This window comes from Lissotriton vulgaris, chromosome 1_2, assembly GCF_964263255.1.
Source record: "Lissotriton vulgaris chromosome 1_2, aLisVul1.2, whole genome shotgun sequence".
In the NCBI taxonomy this organism is placed as follows: domain Eukaryota; kingdom Metazoa; phylum Chordata; class Amphibia; order Caudata; family Salamandridae; genus Lissotriton; species Lissotriton vulgaris.
The window spans coordinates 111,601,888-111,625,353 of NC_141686.1; the positions used below are offsets into that span (position 1 = coordinate 111,601,888).

The 23,466-nt window shown below is 44.0% G+C and overlaps 1 protein-coding gene across 1 annotated transcript in view; it reads right to left on the reverse strand.

Annotated features, from left to right (window-relative positions):
- LOC147734648 (zinc finger CCCH-type antiviral protein 1-like) overlaps positions 1-23,466 on the reverse strand; it is a 713,249-nt gene that overhangs the window by 418,326 nt on the left and 271,457 nt on the right. Inside the window, exon 4 of the mRNA XM_086952945.1 lies at positions 7,115-7,397. Within this exon, the coding sequence (XP_086809071.1) occupies positions 7,115-7,397 (283 nt within the window). The remainder of the gene's footprint in view (positions 1-7,114; positions 7,398-23,466) is intronic.

The window sequence follows — 23,466 nt, forward strand, 5'->3', positions numbered from 1 at the left end:
TTTACATTTCTATGATGCAATAGAGATACAATGTAAAAAGACTAGTTACTAATGGCCGACGCAATCGTGACGCTATTTGTGTCCTTCCCTTATGTTTACTAAACATGGTGGTCATTTGTGTTTGTACATAAGATGTTCCGGATTGGTTTATGGTTAACGTGTGATCAAGGCACCCTTGTGCTGAAACGCGTAACATTACCTTGTGAATAAACTCCCACTAGCTGTACCTTTCTGAGAGCGTGTCTTTGCTTATCGTAGCAGTTAACTTGGATATATATATATATATATACATATATATATATATATATATATATAAAAAACAATCTATTATAAATAAAAACATTATGCTATATTAAAATCTTTAAACTTAAATGTCCCACTCTAGTCAGTGCACAGTAGGGAAAGTTTTGGAGAGTGAAGGTGTAACAATTACTATTCCCACTCTAGTGAGTGTAACAGTAGGGAAAGTGTTAGATAGCATAGGGGTAAAAATTACTATTCCCACTCCAGTGAGTTTAACTGTAGGGAAAGTGTTGGATAGTGGAGGGGTAAAAATTACTATTCCCACTCCCATAACTGTAACAGTTGGGAAAGTGTTGGATAGCGGAGGGGTAAAAACTACTATTCCCAGTCCAATGAGTGCAACAGTAGGGAAAGTGTTGGATAGTGGAGGGTACAATTACTATTCCCACACCAGTGAGTGCAAAAGAAAGGAAAGTGTTGGATTGTGGCAGGGTAGCATTTTCTATTCCCACTCCAATGAGTGCAGCAGTAGGGAAAGGATTGGATTGCAGAAGGGTAACAATCAATATTCTCACTACAGTTAGTTCAAATATAAGAACATTTAAAAAAAAGATATAAATGTTACATTTTAAAATACAATTATATTTAATACTGAATATATTATGGGGCCGATTCCGATTCGAGAAAAAAAGCGTCCGTCCGAATCGTATCCGGAGCCCTCTCCGTACGAATCGTACACGTCCGTCCGAATCGCGTAGTACGAGCTGTATCTCGTCAATCCGTCTGAATCGTCGCCAACCGTACAAATTGTATGGGTGAAACCGTATGACACAGATCCTCACAGTGAACCGTACGATTCGTAAACATGCTGTATGACCCAACGCGTACGATCCGGACCGGGGTATGAGGACGCGATTCGTACGGTCCACGGCAGGTAAGGGCGATTCGTACGGACAACCACACAATCACATACATACCGTACGGTGCGTACACCCCATAATCGCAGGAGTACGGTGCATACCCCTGCGATTATGGGGTGTACGCACTGTACCCCATGATCGCAGGGTGTACGGTGCGTACACCCTGCGATCATGGTGTATGGTGCGTACACCCTGCGATCATGGGGTACGGTGCGTACACCCCATGATCGCAGGGGTACGCACCGTACCCCTGCGATCATGGGGTGTACGCACTACACCCGGGGGAGTTCCGTACCTGTTTCGAGGTGAACTCTGCTCTGCTTCTGCCCATGTTTTGGGCTCCCGTAAAAAAAGCGGCGTACGGTGCGTACCCGACACGAATCGTACTTGCTGGGTCGGAAAAACCTGCTTCGAACAGTACGGATGTCACGTACAGCGGGTTCCGAGGGAGAATCGTGCGGAGATTAGAGTCGTACGGTCTTTGTACGATTCGTACGGAGTCCTGCTCTTGGTACGAATCGTACTTCAACAAACGTACGGCGACGTTGCAGGGTACGATTCATACGGGAAATTGCTCCGTACGGCTATTCGGATTGGTTTTTCCCGAATCGGAATAGGCCCCTATATGTTTACAAAACTATTTGATGTTAAGTACATATGACAAATACCTACAACTATTATATTAAATAAAATAAAAATAATTTTCAAATAAATATCTTCAATTAGAATTTTGTTTAGAAACAAAAACATTATTATAGAAACATACTTTTTAAATTTCCTACCCTATATCAACACATAATTCACAAACCACATCTAAATATAAAAAATACTTCCATAATTAACATAATTAATTACCAATTAAAGAAATATTATTAAATAACTAATTAAAACTCACAAAAATGTATTAACTTCCCACACTTTACACCTACAATCCACACAATCCACAGCTAAAATTATAAAGGGAGGGAAAAAATTAATTACATAATTTAAACTTATTTTGAATTAAAAAACAAATAGTATTTAACAAATAATTATAAAGTAAGTACAAATAAGTTTACTCCACACACTTTACCCCTATAAAAGTAAAACTCACACACAAAAAATATAAACAATTGCGCTATTAAATATCAATTAAGTATTACTTAAACATAGATTACTTCGCACCCTTTACCTCTATAAACCCCACAACCACACCTAAAATTAATTACACAATTTCCATATTTAATTTTCAATTAATTAATATTAATTAACAACTAGTTAAACATAAATTACTTCACATCCTTTACCCCTATAAACCCCACAATCAACACCTAAGATTAATTACACAATTTCCATTGTTAATTTACAATCAATTAATATAAATGAACAACTAATTATTAATTAAACATAAATCACTTCCCACCCTTTACCTCTATAAATCCCACAACCTGCACCTAAAATAATTACACAATTTCCATAAGTAATTACCAATTAATTAATATCAATTTAGAACTAATTAATAACTAATTACAAACAAATTACTTCCCACCCTTTAAACCTATAAATCTCACAACCTGCACCGAAAAATATTACACAATTACCATAATTAACTATATAGTATTAATATCAACCAAATAATAATTACAAATAAATTACTTCCCACAATTAACACTATAAAATCTAATTTAACTAAATATTAATAAATTAAAAATAATCAGTAATGTATTATAATTAAATTACTTGCCACCCTTTTTCCCTATCAACCCACAACCCACTATGGAACTAAAAAACGCAAAATGTAATTAAAATGAAATTGATAACTACGGAAAATAAAACAAATAAATAAAAAACATAAACAATGCTTATCCAAAAAGACACACATCACACTCATTTAAAATATAAACAAAAATACATAACACTAATTAAAAAATTGATATTCTCAACTCCTATATTTTTGCAAATGATTTTAATGGCTTCTATATTTTTGAAAACTATGGGGCTGATTAAGATGGCGGGCGGACTTGAGACCGCCCGCCATCGTAGCGAGATCGGGACCGCCCGCCTGTAATGCGGCAGTCCCGCAACCCTAATTACGATGTGACTGCCACTGGCGTGTTCGCATCCAGCAATTTAACATTGCGGCGGGTGCTGCTGGCTGCAGCGCCCGCCGCAATGTTAAATGGCCATGTGGTACATTTCTATGCACAACGTGGCAGGCACTGCGCAGTGCCTGCTACCTTGTGCATGGAAATAGAGGGTACCATGGGTACCCCAGTGCACAACTGGCTCCCCCAACACTGAGGGGGCCTGCAATGGGCCCCCCGAATCCAGCCTCTGTCAGCCTTTCCATGGCGGTTCCTCGGCCTTGGAAAGGCTGGGTGGCACCAGCATTGTGATCGGGCGACGGTACCTTAGAGACACCGCCACCATATCCCCATTCTTATCCGCTTGGCCAGGCAATCGTTACGATTGTCTGTGGTGGAAGCGTGGCTGGCGGGGTTTACGCCCGCTACGCTTGCGGAACAATCCCCCTGCCATCCTGATGTGGCAGGGGGAAATGGGCATGCAGATGGCGGAGGTACTGCCACCGCCGGCCCAGCAGTGGCGGTCTCTCCGCAATCATAATCAGAACCTATATTTCTTACCTTAAATTCGATATTCTTGACCATGATATTCTTTCTGTCGATATTTTTGTCACAATATTTCAAACTTGATATTTGTGTAAGTCGACATTTACAACTTGGTATTCGGTCTGAATACCAGTTCCGCTATGCTGTGTGCCGGCTCAATCGGATTACCACGTCCATTTGAGCTTTTTGCTGGGTAAATTTGTCCAGTTTAGTCTGGTGTGTACCCTTTCCACCCTTAGTGCCCGACATATTGCACTTGCGGGTTTGGCTTGTAGTAAGGTCTCTTCTGTATATTTCCTTGCCCAGGTACTCACCACCGCTTGTTTGAGGGGAGCACCTCATGGCCTGTCGGTTTCCTCCGGGCAGGATTCTGCTGGCAGTGTTTACGACTTATGGTGTTGAGAGTACCAGTTTGATGTTGGTAATATTGGTTTGGACTGGTTTTAATCATTGTGTCACTCCCCTGTGGATTTGTTCCCGGAGCTGCTGGCGCTGTTTGAAGTCCAGTCCCTTCCAGCTACAGGTCGAGTCCCACCTATTCATGGATGCTATTATGGGAAGTGGGTCACACCGGACACAGGCCGTCCCTGGGGGCGGGAGCAAATTTATTTTGTATGCGAAGTTGGTATTCCACTTCATCACGATAGATTCGCCCCGAGGGCCATCGCTTTCAAGAGGCCGGGAAACGGGATGTAGTCGCGCTTCCTACCAAGGCTTCCTGACTTCAGCCACCACTCCTCGCGCCGTCGGCAGCATCCCGGTGGCGCAGCCTGTCTATGTGTTATAAATTCAGGAACCGGGTCCCCTTGCCCAGCACCGCCCGGTGCACCGCAGTCATCTGCAGGAGTCCTAAAGTGAGTCCGCATCATCAGAGAGGAGTAGCGCCGAGTGTCTCTCACTCCAGCGGCTGGCCCCACCTCCTTCCTACGCACATTGGATCAGCTGATGCTTTGGGTCCTGGATTCGGCAGCTGTTGGCCGCGAATGACCTTAGTTCTCAGCTGTCAGAGATTTTCATCTCGGGTATCGCCCAGGTGATCATCGGTTGCCGGACTGCGGGGGTAATGTGGGTGTGTCTGCATGCACAGCTCCCCCCCCCCCCCCGACAAAATATTTTTGTTCAGTGCCAGGAATCAATGTGGTAAAGTATACCTTTTGAGACCAAACTTTCTTTTTGCCAATGCATGTTATAATGGTGAGGGCCCCCACGCCAATATGGTTTTACAAAAACCACAGTGGCGGCTGGCAGGGAATGGGGTGGTGAGGCAAGGGGATAAACATTTTTTTTAAAACACTTACCTCCTAACGGCTGCCTCCATCTCTCCTCCGTTGTTGCTTCCTGCTGAGTCCCGGAAACACACCGGCTCCCCTATGCCAATCACAATGCTGCAATGCAGCGTTGGGATTTGTCTGAGCACTGTGGTTCGGCGCACAGCCAGGGACAGGGAGCCTGTGCATGTTCCCACCAGGCTGTGTATTACAGATCGAGCGCATCAGCAGGAGAAGCACGACGGAATGCCCTGACCAAAACACTTGAGCCAGAATACTCCAAAGAGAGTAAACACGGGTTTACATCCCCAAGCCTTGGCGCCGACATACAAACAGAGCAGAAGCCTAACTACTGCATCTATATGAAGAACACCATTTAAAGAAATATTTATAACAAACTAAAGTGAGAAGATATCGCAGAGGCTAAACACGAGGTGACAAGAAGCAAAATTAATAATGAAGTGACACCATTAAGGGGTTTAAGAAGAACCTTTCTTGGAGCTGCAAAGCACATACAGAAACGTTATCCTGAACCTATCCATACCTATATAGAACTTCACTCCTAACGCAACTGAACATGAATCACGTCCAAATATAGATTGTGCAGCTACGAAAATATTCAGAAAACAACCTAGCAGTAAACTACACATGCAGCAGACGCTACAAATCCAGTTTATATGCTATAAAGTCTGATAAACTAAGCTTCTATTGATTAAGAAAAGAAATATGCAGAATTCCTGAGGAAGGCGAACGGCCGAAACGCGTTGAAAGGAATAATCTCTGCGTATTGTTGAATGTTTTAAATATTTTCTATTGTACAGTATTCAAAATATATTATATGTAAAAAAATGTGTTTAAAAATAACTAAAAAACATTAATATTTGTATAAATGAAAGAACAGAAAAAAGAGTTAGAAAAAAAGATAAAAACCAAAAGATGAAATATAAATAAATAATTTGAACAATGAATATCTGGTAGAATTATTGATTTAAATAGCGTCTAGTTTACTCAACAGACATTAATGTTAATAACCTGACCTTCTCCTTCCAAAAAAAGTTACAGCCTGGAGAGGAACATGAAAAGTGCGCATGACGTCCGGCCAAACTGTCATGCGCACTAAGAGTGCGCATAAACCACTCCTCCAAGGCTCTGACGACAGCCCCGCCCCACCCTAACCCAGCCCCGTGGTGAAAAAAATAGAAATGGTTATAAGAAGCTTATTATAATTGTATTTTTTTCCTACTCTGAGTGGGGCAACGCTACTCTGCATTAGCAGAGGAGCCGCCCATGAAAAACCATGCCAAAACGAGACATGCATTGACAAAACCGAAAGGCTGACTACCAATTTCAGACCCACTGACTTTGCCAATGCTTGTTTTTTCATGTCTCCCATGATTTTAGTGAAACAGGTTACACTGATTTTCCATTACAAATATTTTGGGGAAATACTAGCATACATCAATACATTTGATAAATGATTCTGCAAAGAAATGGTACCTACAATTTTACGGTAGTTTAGCAAAATGTTTTTTCCCTAGTTGCTTTTTTATGTGCACATTTTATTTTGAAAGCAAAGAATCATCAGTCTTGCTTTCATGCTTCTGCAAATGTTTGCATCAAAACAGAGAGCATTGTGGGAGCATTATACATAGCCGCATACTACTAAACTTTGAAAACCTGTGTAAACATGTTTATACAGGAACCACTGTCAGTAGTGCAGTCTGAGCTTACATTTCCTCAGAACGCTCACCCTATTACTGAAGACTTTGTATTAATGAACCACAACATCAAGTTTGAACAACATATGAACATTAAAATTACATTAACTGCAGGTAATGTACTTCCCTGATCTATAATACTGTAAACTGACAGCCAAAGGGTTTGTGCTGCAGGAGGTTGGGTCTTCTTATCCCAAGGACAAAATTCACATGAAAACAACATGTCCTGGGCGTTGGGCTATAGGAATTCCACACCCCTGTAGGTACATGAAGCATTTGAGCATGAAAGTAAATTGTAAAGTAAATAAATATAAGTGCAGGCCACTTGTTATATTACCAGCTTTCTTTGCTCATACCTTTTTCATTGTTCACCTTCGGCCACTCCCACTTATGAGGCTCCAGTCGCGCCTCTTTCCACTGGTGCATGCGCAGAAGCTGGATGTTGTGAATCATCTCCTCGCTCAAGCCTTGTCTTTGCATGATTTCGAAGGCAGTGGCATCCAGAAGATTGTGCGATCGATTGCACTTGAGGAAACGGCACTGACCCCTGAGGAAGTGTTGGCAGATGTGTAGCCTGTGACATTCTTCTGCCTTGTGGCAGGATACATCCGTCTTGTCACCTTTGTAGTCATAACAAACCTTAAGGGAGAGAGAGAGTGATACATTCAATTTCAAAACTGTTATAAACCTTGGATTTGTAATTTTCGCTAGGCCGTCTTAAAAATTAGAAATGTAATGAGCCACAGCGAGTAAAAGGGACTAACTATTTTTATTTAGATGTAGTTATAAAGCTGAGACCTAGATTATTTTCAGTACTCTAGAAAAACCAGCCTTTTCCCGTAATGAGTGTTTGAGCCTTTTGATGTAATTTCTAACCACCACTAATAAGCATCTCTCTTAGGCTCCTACCTTATCTTACCTTATGCAAACGCCATCCAGATCTCTTGTCATCATGTAACATGATATCGAACTCTGAGGTGTAAATTATTGTTTTTCGGTACAGTGTACAGAACATTTTTGTCAGTACTTCGGGCACCTGATCTATCTTCCCGCCTTTCTCACTGCAACTTATATATTCTTTTTCAACTCTCCTTTACCTTCAATCAACAACCAGTGGCAAAGCAAAGTGGTCTGGCATTGGCAGGGGAGCTCCTGACTTTGACAATGCTTGACAAGGCTTATTTTTCTTTGCCATGGTGCAATATAACGTTACCATTCCAAGACAGCCGGTGTATTTGGAAGCAATGCTTCAGCCATCTTGGAATGGTAAAGAATGAAGGCAAAATAGTTACAAGAGGGTCACATGTGGGAGCATGCCTGCAGACCGACAGGCTGCTATCTTGGAAAAGTTTTTGTCAAAGTTAGTCCTGATGGCAATATTCAGTTGCGAATGTCTGTGATGGTATGCTTTAGCAAATTAGAGCCAGGTCTATTGGCTTTGCTAGAAATGCACCACAAACCATATAAATACAATGGAGAAGCTATGCTATGCATCGTGTCTGTTTAAACATAGCATTTGTGTAGAATATGTTCACTGCTTGGAGCATCCTAGTACTTAATAACAAACATTTATTTATCTAAGTCAGTAGTACTTATTCATAGCCTTCAGAAAGATGGACCTGCAGAGCTTTTATCCTGTGAACAAGAGGTCAAAGAGAGATTCCTTGGACAAGGGGGCATGGCTTGGTTGGCCAAAATGGCAGACGCTCAGAACTAGATCTTTGCGTCATTGGCCCTGAAAATTGCCAAGATCTGTTGGCTGGGCTCGGCTGCCCCAGCAATCTGGCTACGTAGCCCCCTCCGCTGAGTGGGGGGGGGGCTCCGCAGATTCAACTCCAGAAACGGGCCAGCGAACTCTCTGGGTCCTCGAATGCCAAATGCAACCTTGGCCTGCACCTGGGCTGAGAACAGCACTTCACCGGCAGCTGGACCTCCCAACCCCTCACTGTGTGGAAAGGGGGCTCCCACGAAAGCGAAGGCAGATCCGAGGATAATTAGGGCTGCCGCCCCACACAATGTAAACGCCAGTGACCGGTAACCAGCTGCAAAGAGATTAGAGGTTTATTAAAAAAGTGTACGATAAGGAGTTCCCCCACACATAATATTGGTTGGGGATCTGAATTGTAAAATATCCAATCCTGCCTTAGATCAGTTATGGGAGATGAGAAAAGAGGAAGCTGCAGACACCACAATGTCTTTTCCCCCCAAAACAAGAACTAATAAGAGAGGGAACATCTTAGGAGCTCAGCTGAGAAAAGTTGACGGTGTTCTAGTGAATGAGAGGTTATCCTCCGATTCCCACGCATCATATACACATAAACCTCTTGTGGGGGTGTCTATTTTGGATTAGTCAAAGTCAAAATAACCTTTATTCGGATATTACATTATCCATAAAAGTGTGCACATATATACATACATGGTCAAATACAAGGATCACCGTTGAACCAGCAACAATATATACATAGGACATATATCTAGAAACATATGTCGAACACGTATTTTCTAAAAGGCATAGAGCGTACATCCTGGTTATTAAACTGTCTAGATAAAGAGCACAATGTAATAGCAGCCAAGGATCAGAGGGTGAATTAATATCTATGTCTCCATATTTTACTACAATACTGACACAAGAAGAGTAGTTCACATATTTACAAATAACATCATAGATTTTAAAGTGCCGATGTGCAAAAAATGCAAAAATCTTAAAGTGCCAATGTGCAAAGGTATAAAGAAACCTCCTTCCAATCTTATTACAATAACATGGCAATATATACATAAAACATATCTAGCAGCATTATGTTGAACACCAATTTTCTAAAGTGCATAGGGCATACATCCTAGTCATTGGACTATCTTAATAAAGTGCATCGTGTAATAGCAGCCAGAGATCAAGAAATTAATTGTTATCTATATCTCCGTATTACTACAGTACTGACAAGAGAAAAGGGGTTCATATATTTACAGATAGCAACATCGATTATAATGTGCAAATGTACAAGTGTGCAAAGAAGCGTCCTTCCAGTCTGTTAGGATGACATAGTTCTTATAAGAGTCAATTCATAGAAGTGCGGGATCGTACGGCCTTTTTTAAAAAGGTACACACACGAAATATTAGTCCATCATCTTTAAGCTGTAAAACAGATTTAAATGCCACATTAAAATCGTTTATGCCTTTGGCTCTAAAAAATTGTATCAGGAGGGGCTTACTGTATTTTTGATAATAGGAACAGAAGAACAAAAAATGCATTAGTGTTTGCTTTCCAGCGTTCTGACATGGGCAGACCAGATTCTCAATATTACAATGGTAGCCCAAGGGAAAACACAATAGATACATTATAGATCCTGCTCTCAGGCGAAACAAAAGGCTGCGCTCCCAGCATGTAATTTCTTTGAGGAGGTAGCCGGCTGGTGTGGGTAAAGTAGATACAATATCACCTTCTATTTGGATATAGCGCTTTACAGAGGATTTCATTGATTCTACATTTTATCTAGTCTCCCCATAGTGCCTGTAGAGGATATTCCTTATTATCTTCACGTTAGTCCCCTCTAGCCCATCTGGATTGTTAAATATGTGCCCAAGATTGACTGCTACCAGGCTTGCCTGAACTTGGGCAAGCCATGGGATTTTAATACCCTGATCACATTTTAGGCAGTCTGCTAGAATTTCTCTTGTCAGTGAGGCTTCGGGGTTTTTCCAAACCTTAATCCAGAACAGCACAGGACGTGCCTTAATGTAGTCCTCCAAATAGAACAATTTTAGTTCGTTGTGGCTTATAAAGGTGGAAGATGAAATTGGTAACCCCAAAAGCCTTCAGCAAAATCTATTCTCTGCCTGGATGTTTTTTAGGTTTGAGTATCCCCAGATTCCGGCCCCATATTTCATAACAGGGACGCATTGTGTCTTATAGATCTTTAACAGGGGCTGAACCATCTCAAATCTCTTAGGCTTGGGGAGAGAAAGTACAGAGCTTATGGCCTTGATGAATTTAGTCCGACCGTATGCCAGATGGGGGGTCCATGAGCCATTATCAGAAAATTGTAAACCCAGGTAGGGAAAAGTGCAAGTGCACAACAGTGATCCCTGATCTAAGACAATCCTATTAATGTGCAGTTTTTTAGGGCCACAACATATTAAAAACGATTTTTTTAAATTAGTATTATGATCGAGATTATACATAAAATCCACAAATCCCCTCACTAAAATCCTCAGGGCATTCGGTGTACGACCCATTAAAACTGCATCATCTGCATAGAGTAGGGAAGGGAGTTTGGTGCCATTTATTATAGGGACATCAGAAGTTAAAATAGACAGGGCGTTATGAAGTTCATTAATATATAAAATAAATAAGAGAGGGGCAAGAACGCACCCTTATCTGACGCCTCTGCCAACCGTTATGTCCCCAGACACTGCTCCATCCATACTTATTCTTATTCTGGCTTTTAGGTCTCTATTCAGGTATGCCAGAAAATATACCAGATTATTATCAAGGCCGTAATCTAATAGGCGTTGCCAGAGTTTCGACCTGTTGACAAAGTCGAAAGTGGACGAAAGGTCCATAAAAGCCAGGTACAGTGGACTGTGTCTGGCGATGGTATATTTTCCTAAAATTAGGTTCAATTTCAAGCACTGTTCCACTGTACCCAGGTGGCTCCGGAAACCTAACTGGCATTTGTTTAAAATATTTTCTTCTTCTGCCCATGCCCTGATTTTATTAAATAAAACTCTTCCCAGTATTTTGAGGGTATTGTCAATTAAAGAGATTGGTCTATAACCGCTAGGATCCGATCTTGATCCTTTTTTAAAAATAGGTACAATTACAGAAGTTGACCATGTCTTAGGAATATCAGTTGTGGTTAAATTGATAAAAACATTTAATAATAAGGGGGCCCGGAATTCCTGTTCTGCTTTTATGAGGTCTATCGGTAGGCCATCCGGGCCTGGGGCTTTATTACCCATACTCTGGGATATTGCCTCCTCGACCTCGCCTATAGTTATTAAAATTTTGGTAGGACACATAACAGACAAGGAGTTATCACAATGTAATGGGGTAGCGTATATTTTGGAGAAGTGGTTAACCCATGCTTCATTAGAGATGTTACAGTCTAGGGGTGTGGAGGGATTCCCAAAAGTTCTTAGGGATTTAGTAGCAGACCAAAAGATAGTTGTACTTTTGGTATTGGCGGCGCAAGCCAGCTTATCCCACTGTTCTTTTAAGACAGTATCGCGCCTGGTTCTTAAGGCCTCTCTTATAATTTGTCCTTAGGGTGCGAATAAGCATCGGATCTCTGGTATCTGCTGACAGAGCCACTCTCAACTCCCTATTGGCTCCGGAACAGATGTTATCAAACCATTTTGGGTCAGGGTTACGGGTGCCTACTGGTCTAGAGATCAGGTTTTTTATGCCTTCACATAGTTCTGTAAATGCAATAACTACTGAGGGATTGGGGTCTGATAATACCAGGCACCTTTTCCATAGAGTGGGGTATGTTTTTATCATCTTAACAAAAAGTTCTTTATAATCTAAACCTCTCCATTTGACTCTCAATGTGTCAGTGGAGAGGAGTAAATCACTCGCTCCTGGTTCCCTCCTAAAATTTTCACCACGTGCTAACTTTAGTAGAACAATTAAGGGGTTATGGTCTCCATAGGAGGACCGCTTTACCTCTGCCCCGAGGAGATAACTTTGTAACGAGGGTGATAGAAAAACATAGTCAATAACTGACCCTCGTCCTAGTCCTCTATAGGTGGGCGTTGGATTCTCATTATTATTAATTGGGGCGATATCCATAACATTTAGGAGGCTTGAGTTAATTAAATGGTCAATCAGCTCATATCCCCTTTTGCATGGGTTATGGGCATTTGGATCACAGGGGAGTCCAGTGGGGGCCTCTTCCAATCCTTGCGTTAAAGTCACCCCCCAAGAAAATGCCCGCCAAATTATATTTCTCTAATAGTTTATCTTGATCCATAATAAAATTAAAGAGTTGGACAAAATTAGGATTCAGGATTGTTAAAAAATCATTTTTATAAAAATTAATAAAACAAATAGAGGGACCTCGTGTGTAGATTAGAGCTTGAAAATTAGCATGACCTGTTGGGATTAATTTTATTCTACCTCCTAGAGCGATTCTGATCCAAATTGATAGTCCCCCTATTGGTCTACAGTGGCTGGGGGTGGCGGGGATGGTGTTAAAACATTGATATCCCTCGAGATATAGCTCTTTAGGAGCCCAAGTCTCTTGGAACAAGAGGACATCGTATTCCCTAATTGTATCCACCCACTCTAGTGATTGTAACTTTGAGGCTAAGCCTGCCACGTTCCAGCTCAAGACCTTCAATATGGATACGGATATCTCAGCTTTACAAGGGATGGTCGCTTCACGGCTTACAGGGACAGACATGTCCGCGTTCTCATATACCAGCGAGTTATTAAAAATGGGTGGCTCAGATGGTCAATCAAGTGTATCCAGATCAAAGAGGGCCAGGTATTGATTTGTAAGCTGGGGGAAGCTAGGGACTGGGTAATGTAACTGTGGGCGTTTATAAAAGAACCCCAGGGGCAAAGCGCAGATGTTAGTTTGGCTGGAGTCACTGATTTCCTTAACTTCAAGTATGGATCCAGCAATCCGTGGGTGTGAAAAGTTAATAACAATGCAGTCCCCTTTGATTGTTTTTGGTGCGTGGTCTACCCAGCCCACCCTACGGACCATTAAGATTTCACTCATGTCAGGCCTTTTGAACCTTTTATATTTAGCCAACCAACCCATACATTTGTTTCTAAATTGGACCCATGACTCGGATTTATTTCTCTGTAGGGGAGGAACCCCTGCGAGGACTAAGACGTATGGGCAAGATGGAGGTGCCAGGTGCAGAATATCTTTATTGGGTTCGTCAGGCACTTTGTCCGTGGACACAGCTATGTTGGCATTATCTATCGTCCTGCTATGAGCAGGGTTTATGTTGGCGTCGTGTGATGAACCGGGGCATATGGGTGTATTACAATCATTGGTGACTGACACAGATTTTGTGATTTGGGTTGGTGGGGATACTGGTGCAGACAATGATGTCCCTGAAGGCTTGGATACTACAATTTTGGATGCTAAGGGTGGAGGATGAGTCAGTTGTTTCCCTGGCATATGGGTTTTCCGGGGGTTAACGGAGTTGGTAAGTTTGTTAACTTCCTTATTAGGCAGGGTAGGTTTTGAGATTAAGCTTTCCAGGCGGTCTAATCGTTTCCACAGCCTATCAAAACTTGAGTCTATCAGCCCTTTGATGCGGTTACAGACTGTATCGACAATAATGTTGATAGCTGTGTCCCCCAATATCAAATCAGAAAAGCCAGTTTGTGTGGAATGTGTTTCTTTAGAATTACATTGTGAATCCTCCCCTGTTACAATAGTTGGAACAGTGATATCACTACATCCATTGCCAGTTGGAGCTTGATCCGTGGAGGGTTCAAGATTGATGGTAGGATCGGTGGTAGTGGAATTGCTCTTAAACCATCTATTTAAAGTTGCTCGTTGTGGTTTCAAACGGGGTGGCTGTATTCTTTTGGGGTTAGGGCAAGGTTGTTAGGGTGCCTTTCTCTTCTTTTTAGTACCACATATTTCCGGGTCAGGCGTGATGGGTACAATCACCATGAATGAATCGTCAATTTGGCTTGAGTCAGCTTCAGCATTGACAACCGGGCTAATCAATTCTGGGCCTACCAATTCCAGAGAGGTGTCTCCTGTTACAATTTGAGGAGAATGTACAGTTGCCATATACGACGAGGATCGAGCTGTGCTATTATCTAGGGCAGGGGTCTCCAAACCGGTCCTGGAGGACCGGATCCATGCCAGATTTTTTGGATATCCCCATTGAGATACATGTAGTTATTTTAAAAATCTGGCATGATCCGGCCCTCCAGGACCGGTTTGGAGACCCCTGATCTAGGGTATCAAGAAGGTTTGTGCCTGGTGGTTTGATGGAACCCACGGACAATCTTTTTTTTGCCATCTGTATTTCGTTACTCACCAGGGTCATAGCATGCTCCAATGCGGTGTCGATAGCATTTAAGTTAGTCGCAGTAGCTATGGCGCCATTCTTTCCCATTTTATATTACAGGTCAGGACCGGGAGGTAATGTAAATGTGAAGGCACTCACCAGCCGTGTATTGAGAAGAAAATGTAAGGGATATGGCCCTGCCCTGCCTCCTCCTGCCCTGGACGGCCACAGACGGCCCGCCCTCTGCCCAGGCTCAGCCCGGCTGGTCCCGCGCGCGTCCCGCGACGCGGTAGAAATGCCTCGCCTATGAACACCTCCGTGTGTGGAAGTGGGTGGGGTGGAGTGAGCAGGGAGACCTGGGGCTGTAGTCCCCTCCCTCGGCGGCCGCGTGTTGGTTGTAGCAGCGGCGGGGGAGACTTGCAGCTGGTTTCCAAGCCCCCAGGTCAAGCAACGAGGTAAGGTAGGTGCCCAACAGCATCCAACAGCGGGTCCGATTTAACTGTCAGGATTATGTGGTGGTAGTATGAGCTTCCTTCTTTTTACAGGGTGATCTAAAGGTTTCAGATTCCCTTCTTTTAAAAAAAAAATCTTTTTATTGAATAAACAAAGAACCACAGCTGCAGAGCTACACCCACACATTTAAGAGATAGCACTTATTTACATATCTTAGTATCGCATACTGGCTCAGACATCAAGATCAAATCACATGTACTCGTCATGGACCTCCCCAGTGAGTGTTGTCTCTCCTGCACAATCCCCATGAGCATGGGGGTTACATAGATTACCTCTGTGCGCGTTCCACTTCCCCCAGACCCGGTCCCATTTCCGGGGGCATCCTCTGTTTTTTTAGACCTCCACCTCCGCAATCATGCACCACTCCATATCCTTTTCCCACTCAACTAAGGATGGAGTCTCTGCCACCCCCCACTTCTGAGCAACATCACGCTTTGCAATCATAAGACCCGTAGTGGTCCAGAGCTGCTCAGCACAATTCAGGTCAGTCGCCTCCCATATATTGAAGAGGCACAGTTCGGGGGACACCCGGAGGGCCCCCCAATGGCATAATTCATGCGTTGAACTACTGCTACCCATTACGGTTTGATCCTAGGACAGTCCCAAATATTATGGTAAAAAGTGCCAATACCCCGACATTGCCTTCTACACCCTTTGTCTACAGTTTTGCCCATTTTTACCAGTGTGGGGCATGTGATGTATGATCGATGGAGTATTTTTAGTTGTACCAGTCGCAGTTGTGAGGAAACCGCAACCTTGCACGGGTGATGCCAGTGCCTCCATCCAGCCTTCTTCTTCTAAGTCAAAATAGGCCTGCTAACGCTCCCTTAGCTTAAGGAGTGGGTCAGGTAAGTTATTCATTATTATTTTTGTAGGTCAGGAATATGGCCTTGCTGTGTATGTAGTCAGACAGGAGCCTATCCTTCAGTGGCGAGGCCTCCAGTACCAGGACCGCCCCCCTGAGAGCGCGTCGTATTTGTGAGTATCTGAAGACTTCTGTGTCAGTTCGTATTCTTCCTGAAGTTTAGCAAATGGAGTTATTTTCCCTCATGCCCAAAGGCCACTCACCATTGAGATGCCCATGGTGTCCCATCTGTTAAAGCCTCTGTAGTGGCCCAGCTTTCCCAGGCCCTCCACCCACCAAAGGGATGTGGCACGTGTAACTTTATTCTCCCATCCAAGGTGTTTAGTAACTTTATGCCAGGTGGAGACCATTTGGGCTGTAGGCCCAGTGAGTTTCTGTGTTTTTTTAGTTGGTATACAATGCTTCATTGTTCCCCTCGCTCCCACCAACCACTCATCCATGTGACATGACGGATTTGCTTGTGTACAGCATGCCCATTTATTTATCATCACTAATTGGGATGCCCAGTAATATGCATGAATATCAAGTAGGGCGACCCTGCCATCGTACCAGCTTCTGGCAAGTTTATTGACTGCTATGCGAGGTGGTTTCGCATCCCAGAGTAGATTACTGGCTTTCCCAATTATGCACTTGAAATAAGCTTCTGGTATTTCAAAATGCATATTCTGTAGAGCATAGAGGAACTGTGGTAATGCCATCATTTTGAATAGGGCTGCTCTCCCAACACTGATAGTGGCAGTGCTGCACATCTCCCCATAGGCGGGCCAGTGGGGAAAGCCGGTTGCACTCATAAACAGTTCATGCACTGGAGGTGACATAAATACCCAAGTAGACAAACTCTGTATCTCAATTTTCACCTCACAACCAGCAGGCATTGTCGGAGAGGGTCCCTATAGGGGGAACACCGCCGACTTGTACCAATTGCTTGTAAAGCCCGAGTATCGTCCAAAAAATTTAACAGATCTACAATATCCTGCTGATGTAGGATCGTGTCGACGCAATACACTGTAATATGTAATCAGCATAGAGCGAAATTTTGTCTTCACAGTCCGCTGTCCATCTCAGTTCCCGGAATAATGGGATCTCCCCTTATCAAAAAGCTAGAGGCTCCAATATTAGGGCAAACATGAGCGAGATAGAGGACAACCTTGTCTTGTTCCCCAATTTAGGGTAAAAATGCTCGATGTTCATCCATTCACCACCACGTGGGCCAAGGGTTCAGTATACAGTAATTGAATCCTGGCAATACATTTCCCACCTAGACCCATGCACTCCAAGACAACGAACATGTATGGCCATTCAACGGTGTCAAAGGCCATGCCAGTGTCTAATGACAGTAGCGCTGCATCTTCTTGAATGGAGTCCCTCCGGCCCAACACTCCATTTAGTTGCTGCAAGTTAAGAGCTGTGTTGCACCCTGGCATAAAGCTGGACTGGTCCGGGTGTACCAGTTTGGTCCCCACAGAGAACAAATGCAAAGCGAGGACCTTAGCCAGAATTTTCACGTCCACATGCAGGAGGGAGATTGGCCTGTATGAGGAGCACTCCTCCGCTGGATTACCCTTTTTGTGTATGACCACTATCGATGCTAGCCTTTGATCCCTGGGTAGTCTACCCATCTACCTTCTCTTTTCATACATACAAAGGAGATGGGGGGCCATTTCTGACCCTGTGGATTTAAGGAGTTTAATTGGGATACCGTTTGGCCCCATGGCTTTGCCAAAGTGGATGCTGGTTATGGCTACGATTATTTGCTCCTTTGTGAGGTCAACCTCAAGTGATTGTCTATCTTCATTGGACAGGGTCGGGATTGGGATATCTACTAATAGTTCCTTGGTGTCATCTACCTCGTCTATTACTTTTGAGGAGCAGATTTGTGTATAGTTGGCCGCAAAGGCCTCTGCGATATACTGGGGGTCGTGTAGCCATTCCCCCTTCATTTCTCGTATAGTCATTACCAACCTATCTGCTTTTTCCCATCTATCCAGCCAGGCAAGTAGTATGCCAGCTCTGTCTCCGAGTTAGTAGACTCTATGTTGCATCAATCAAAATCTGCCTCTTGTCGTTTCTGCCACTATATTTCTATTTTCTTGTCGCTTGCCATCTAGTATGTGTGGTCCGAGATCCCTCTTGCCAAATGTTTGATGTCTGTAAAATGCTGCTTATCTTCTGCTATCGTGATGATATGATTAGTAAGAGACAGGCTATTATGAGCCCGAATGAAAAGTAGCGCTGCATCTTCTTGGATGGAGTCCCTCCGGCCCAACACTCCATTTAGTTGCTGCAAGTTAAGAGCTGTGTTGCACCCTGGCATAAAGCTGGACTGGTCCGGGTGTACCAGTTTGGTCCCCACGGAGAACAAATGCAAAGCGAGGACCTTAGCCAGAATTTTCACGTCCACATGCAGGAGGGAGATCGGCCTGTATGAGGAGCACTCCTCCGCTGGATTACCCTTTTTGTGTATGACCACTATCGATGCTAGCCTTTGATCCCTGGGTAGTCTACCCATCTACCTTCTCTTTTCATACATACAAAGGAGATGGGGGGCCATTTCTGACCCTGTGGATTTAAGGAGTTCAATTGGGATACCGTTTGGCCCCATGGCTTTGCCAAAGTGGATGCTGGTTATGGCTACGATTATTTGCTCCTTTGTGAGGTCAACCTCAAGTGATTGTCTATCTTCATTGGACAGGGTCGGGATTGGGATATCTACTAATAGTTCCTTGGTGTCATCTACCTTGTCTATTACTTTTGAGGAGCAGATTTGTGTATAGTTGGCCGCGAAGGCCTCTGCGATATCCTGGGGGTCGTGTAGCCATTCCCCCTTCATTTCTCGTATAGTCATTACCAACCTATCTGCTTTTTCCCGTCTATCCAGCCAGGCAAGTAGTATGCCAGCTCTGTCTCCGAGTTAGTAGACTCTATGTTGCATCAATCAAAATCTGCCTCTTGCCGTTTCTGCCACTATATTTCTATTTTCTTGTCGCTTGCCATCTAGTATGTGTGGTCCGAGATCCCTCTTGCCAAATGTTTGATGTCTGTAAAATGCTGCTTATCTTCTGCTATCGTGATGATATGATCAGTAAGAGACAGGCTATTATGAGCCCGAATGAAACGTGAATTGTTTTGCATTGGGATATGCTTCTCACCATATATCTACTAGGCCTAGCACGTTTATAAAATCTGCCATTGTGTCACGGGTGCAGGAAGTGACTCTCGGAGGGAATCAATCCCACTGATCATTGAGGGTCATATTTAGGTCTCCTCCTATCACATTTTAGTTAAATCTGGCAGCGCCACAGTGTGCAGTGCCGGGGGAATATAAACAGACACAATGTTGACCCGTACGGCTGCCCAGGATCCAGCCACTCCCGCGAATTTGTTCGGTTCTTGCTTGCAACATGAAAGGTGGATCAACCCAATGCACGGATTTAGATCGCCTGTGCCTTGAGCTGCATTTGCAATATTTATGTCTGTGGTGACAGGTGTGTTCTTTGCATCATCATTAGCAGTATCCCTGCACATAAACAGCATACCCTAGCTTATAGCAAACTTCCACTTTAACAACCCCCCCTGCATGACGGTATCGAAAACTTCACCTCCCCAACTTTGCAGAGTGCCCGTCACCCACCCGTCCCTGAAAAGGAGAAGTCCTGATCCTGCCCCCCCCCCCCTCTGCCTACCCCCCCATTTATACTGGGTCACTACAATAAGGATTACATATAAACTGTCATTAGGATACTCTTCCATCTCTTCATTCGGCAGTGTTTTGACAGCTCTCCCAGTCCCTTCCACGATACAGAAAAGTTTGTCCCATTTGCAATGTCACTTAGTTACGATAGACACCCCCCCCTCCCAATTGCTGGACATCTTGCCTCGCTGGCCATGTCGGAAATCGCACTGTCTCTTAGACTCCATCAGAGTTGAAACATGAAATGCAATTGTAATAAAAGCAGCAGGTAAGTTAATCATTGTCATCTGCAAGATCTTTTTCTTCTTGTGTAGGATCATGTCGGATCTGTGTCCTTCCCGGGTCCGCGTTCACGCCGTTTTGGGTTGTCTGGTTATCCAACTGTCCGCCATCCCTCAAGCCATTCCCAGACATCCTCCGGTTCTGTGAAGAACCAGCTTTTACCCTTCACTTCGACCCTCAACTTGGCTGGGAACAACATGGAATATTTCAACCCTTTCTCTCTGAGGGCTTTTTTGACCTCCCAGAAAGTACGTCTTTGCTGCTGTACCTTTATAGTGAAATCCGTAAAAAATTGTAATTTGTTGTTTTCTAACTTCTGGGGCAGAGCTGTGCGAGCTGTTTGGAGGATAATGTTGCGGTCCCTATAGTTGAAGACTCTGGCCAGGATAGGCCTTGGAGGTGCACCTGGCTTGGGCTTGCCTCCTTGTATGCCATGGGCCCGCTCAATAGAAAAGTAGTTGGAGAGATTCTGAGGCTGGAAATGCTTTGTGACTAGGTCCTCCACAAAGAGGTACATCGCTGGTCCCTCAGCTCTTTCCAGCACTCCGAGAATCCTAACATTGTTCCTTCTCGACTGGCCTTCATAGTCATCCAGCTGCGCTGCTAGAGTGTTGCTGGTGGTCTGCAGGTCTGTGATTTGTTTCTCCAGAGCTTTAGTATCTGCCACTAAATTTTGACTCCATCTTTCTTAAGTCTGCCCGCAGCAGGTAGATATCTGTGGACACTGAGTCTAGGCACCCCTCCAGGGAGGTGCGCACTGCAGAAATGGCTGCTATTATATCCTGCAATGTGGGGGATCCCTGTTCGGGCTGTTTCTGCAGTGGTTCATGTTCAGGATTCAGTTGGGCCACCGCTCCTTTCTGCCCCTTCTGCCACAAATATTTATCTAATTTCAGTTGATGTGAGAAATGCCTGCCTTTGCCGCTCCCCTTGTTTGTGCCTGAGGCAGTTCAAGCAGGGATGTAGCCCAGTTATATGTAGGGTACTCACCGCCCCCTGGCAGAGGATCCTCCCCGTGGCCTGTCGGTTTTCCCTTGCCCGCCCCCATGCCACAGTTGTGTGGGTTTTCATTGTTTATGATGGTGCGGTAGGTTTGCGCAGTAGGGCCTTGTCTGAGAGGCCGGTTATGAACCACTTAGACACGGTGGCTGACCGCTTGCAAATAGGCCGCCCACAATCTAAATGCGAGCGTGCCGCTGTACTGCCGGTTACCATCTGTCTCCCGGGATCCTGGATTGCGGTCTCTTTCAAGCAAGCTGGGCGACCCACTATGTCCGGTCAGGGCCTCAGCACAAATCACACTAATCTCTGAGATCCTGGGTCCCGGTCACTCCTCAGCACCTTCGGGGAGCAGCGCTGCCCTCAGCATCACAGCAAACTCTTCATGTGGGGTTAAAGTCTGGAGGAATGCCCCACCAGTCCCAAGTGTGTCAGGCTGCTAGCTCAATCCGACCGGTAGGTGCTGTCGGTGCTGGTGTGATGCCCAACTGTTGGCCAAGGGTACAATATGTTACCGCCCAATCCAGTGTCCCTTTCCACCGCTCACCAGTCTTGCAGCCGCAGCCCCGGTCAGGCGAGACTTGCGCCACCTCTCACCTGGATCATCACCAGTCTGCTGTCGGATGAGGGTGCTGACTCAGCCCTCCGCTGCCCCGCTGCCTCGCTCCCGGATCAACTCTCACCTCCAGCAAGGCAGCGGTGTCCTCCTGTCTTGATATATTCTTTATCTGTGATGCGCCTGGGTCTGCCATCGCCGTGACAGGCGTAACTGCGTCACTCTATGGCTTTAGACATTCAGTATGCCCCAAACTTCTAATGCAGCTAGCAACTTCTGAATTAAAAGCGTGCCGCTGGCCGCAGGAGATGGCCACTCTCAATATCACAGCGCCCAGTTGTGCATGTTTTTTTTTCCAGATCTGTGTCGGATATCAGGGGGATAAGACGGAGCAGGGGATAAGACGGAGTGTGCAGCCATCTTCTCAGGCTCCAGGCCACGCCCCCTCTGATTCCCTTCTTAGTGATCATAATCTGCTAACTTTTTAATTGAATTATAATACATCTCCCATTAGTTCTTGGAGCTTGGATGGTCAATCTGCCAGGTTTAATAAGTAAACAGGGAGAAGTCTTTGAGATTATAGGGCAATTGTCGGCCGTGGAGGAACCTTAGAGGCTTATCTAAATCAGCTGTCTGGTTTGGCAGGAAAGAAATAGAAAGTTTTAATACTTTTATGCAGCAGCTAGTTAGAGCAGTAAAACAAGTCAAACCAAAGAAAAGTTTGAAATGGATTCACGTCCCCTTCTATGAATAAATCACACAATAAAAGCTCTGGTTAGGGAACAATGCCTGGATTATACCCCTGAAAGGTATAGTAGAATGTTGTTTTTAAAAAGGAGGAGGGGTTGTTTGAAGGCTTGTATAAGAAAAGATGAGGATAGATTTTGGATACAACTTAGGGAAGCAGTATTAAAATCCAGACAAGGATTTTTTGGACTCTTGTTGCAAAGGGTTGTGGAGCCAGAGCTTGATGCATCCCTGTTGCTATTGAAGAATTCATATGGGCCAATTGTTTCCAGGGTCTCTACACGGCAAATGAAGGTGCATAAAGAATTTTAAAGTAAAGGAATGTTTTGCTCTGTATGGACCGCCCCCTGAAAAAGAGATAGAACTAGTAATTCAGGGAATGTGCACTTCGGAGACGATGGGCCCCGATGAAATACCAATCGCTGTTATATAACAAAATGGTCCTCTTTGGAGTAAAATGGTTTGCCCTGTTTTTAATAACTGATATGAAAGAAAAAAGTTCCCTTCTCTTGTAAGTGGAGTATCAAAGCTACACTTTTTAAGAAGGGAGATCGTAACCTACTAGAAAACTATCAGATTGCCCTTCTTTTTTTATCATTCTTTTTATTGAAAGGTTGTTTAGTTATACAGCAGTTAGGGCAAGAAAAACTTTACTTCATACAGTATAATCATTGTCCACATTTTCCATTTGCTGTGTCTCAAGGCTGCTGTAAAGCTCACACTGTTACATCATCACAGTCCCAAACAGATTCCTCCCGCCTCCCCCTATTGAAGTCGCTTGTAGGGGATATACATATTTTGTCTCTATGTGTATTCCACTTTGCCCATTTTATATCCCATTTACCAAGACATCCTATGTTTTTATACACATCCTTCTCTGCAATCCTACATCTATCCATTTCTTTTTCCCAGCTTTCCCGGCGATGTATGCATTTTGACCCCCATTTTTAGGCTATGTCCCGCTTGGCAAGGGTCCTTCCTAGTGTAACTCATAATTTCTCCATGGTGGGGAGATCAGTGGCCTCCCATATGTTAAGTAGACATCATTTTTCATCTTTTTTCCACACA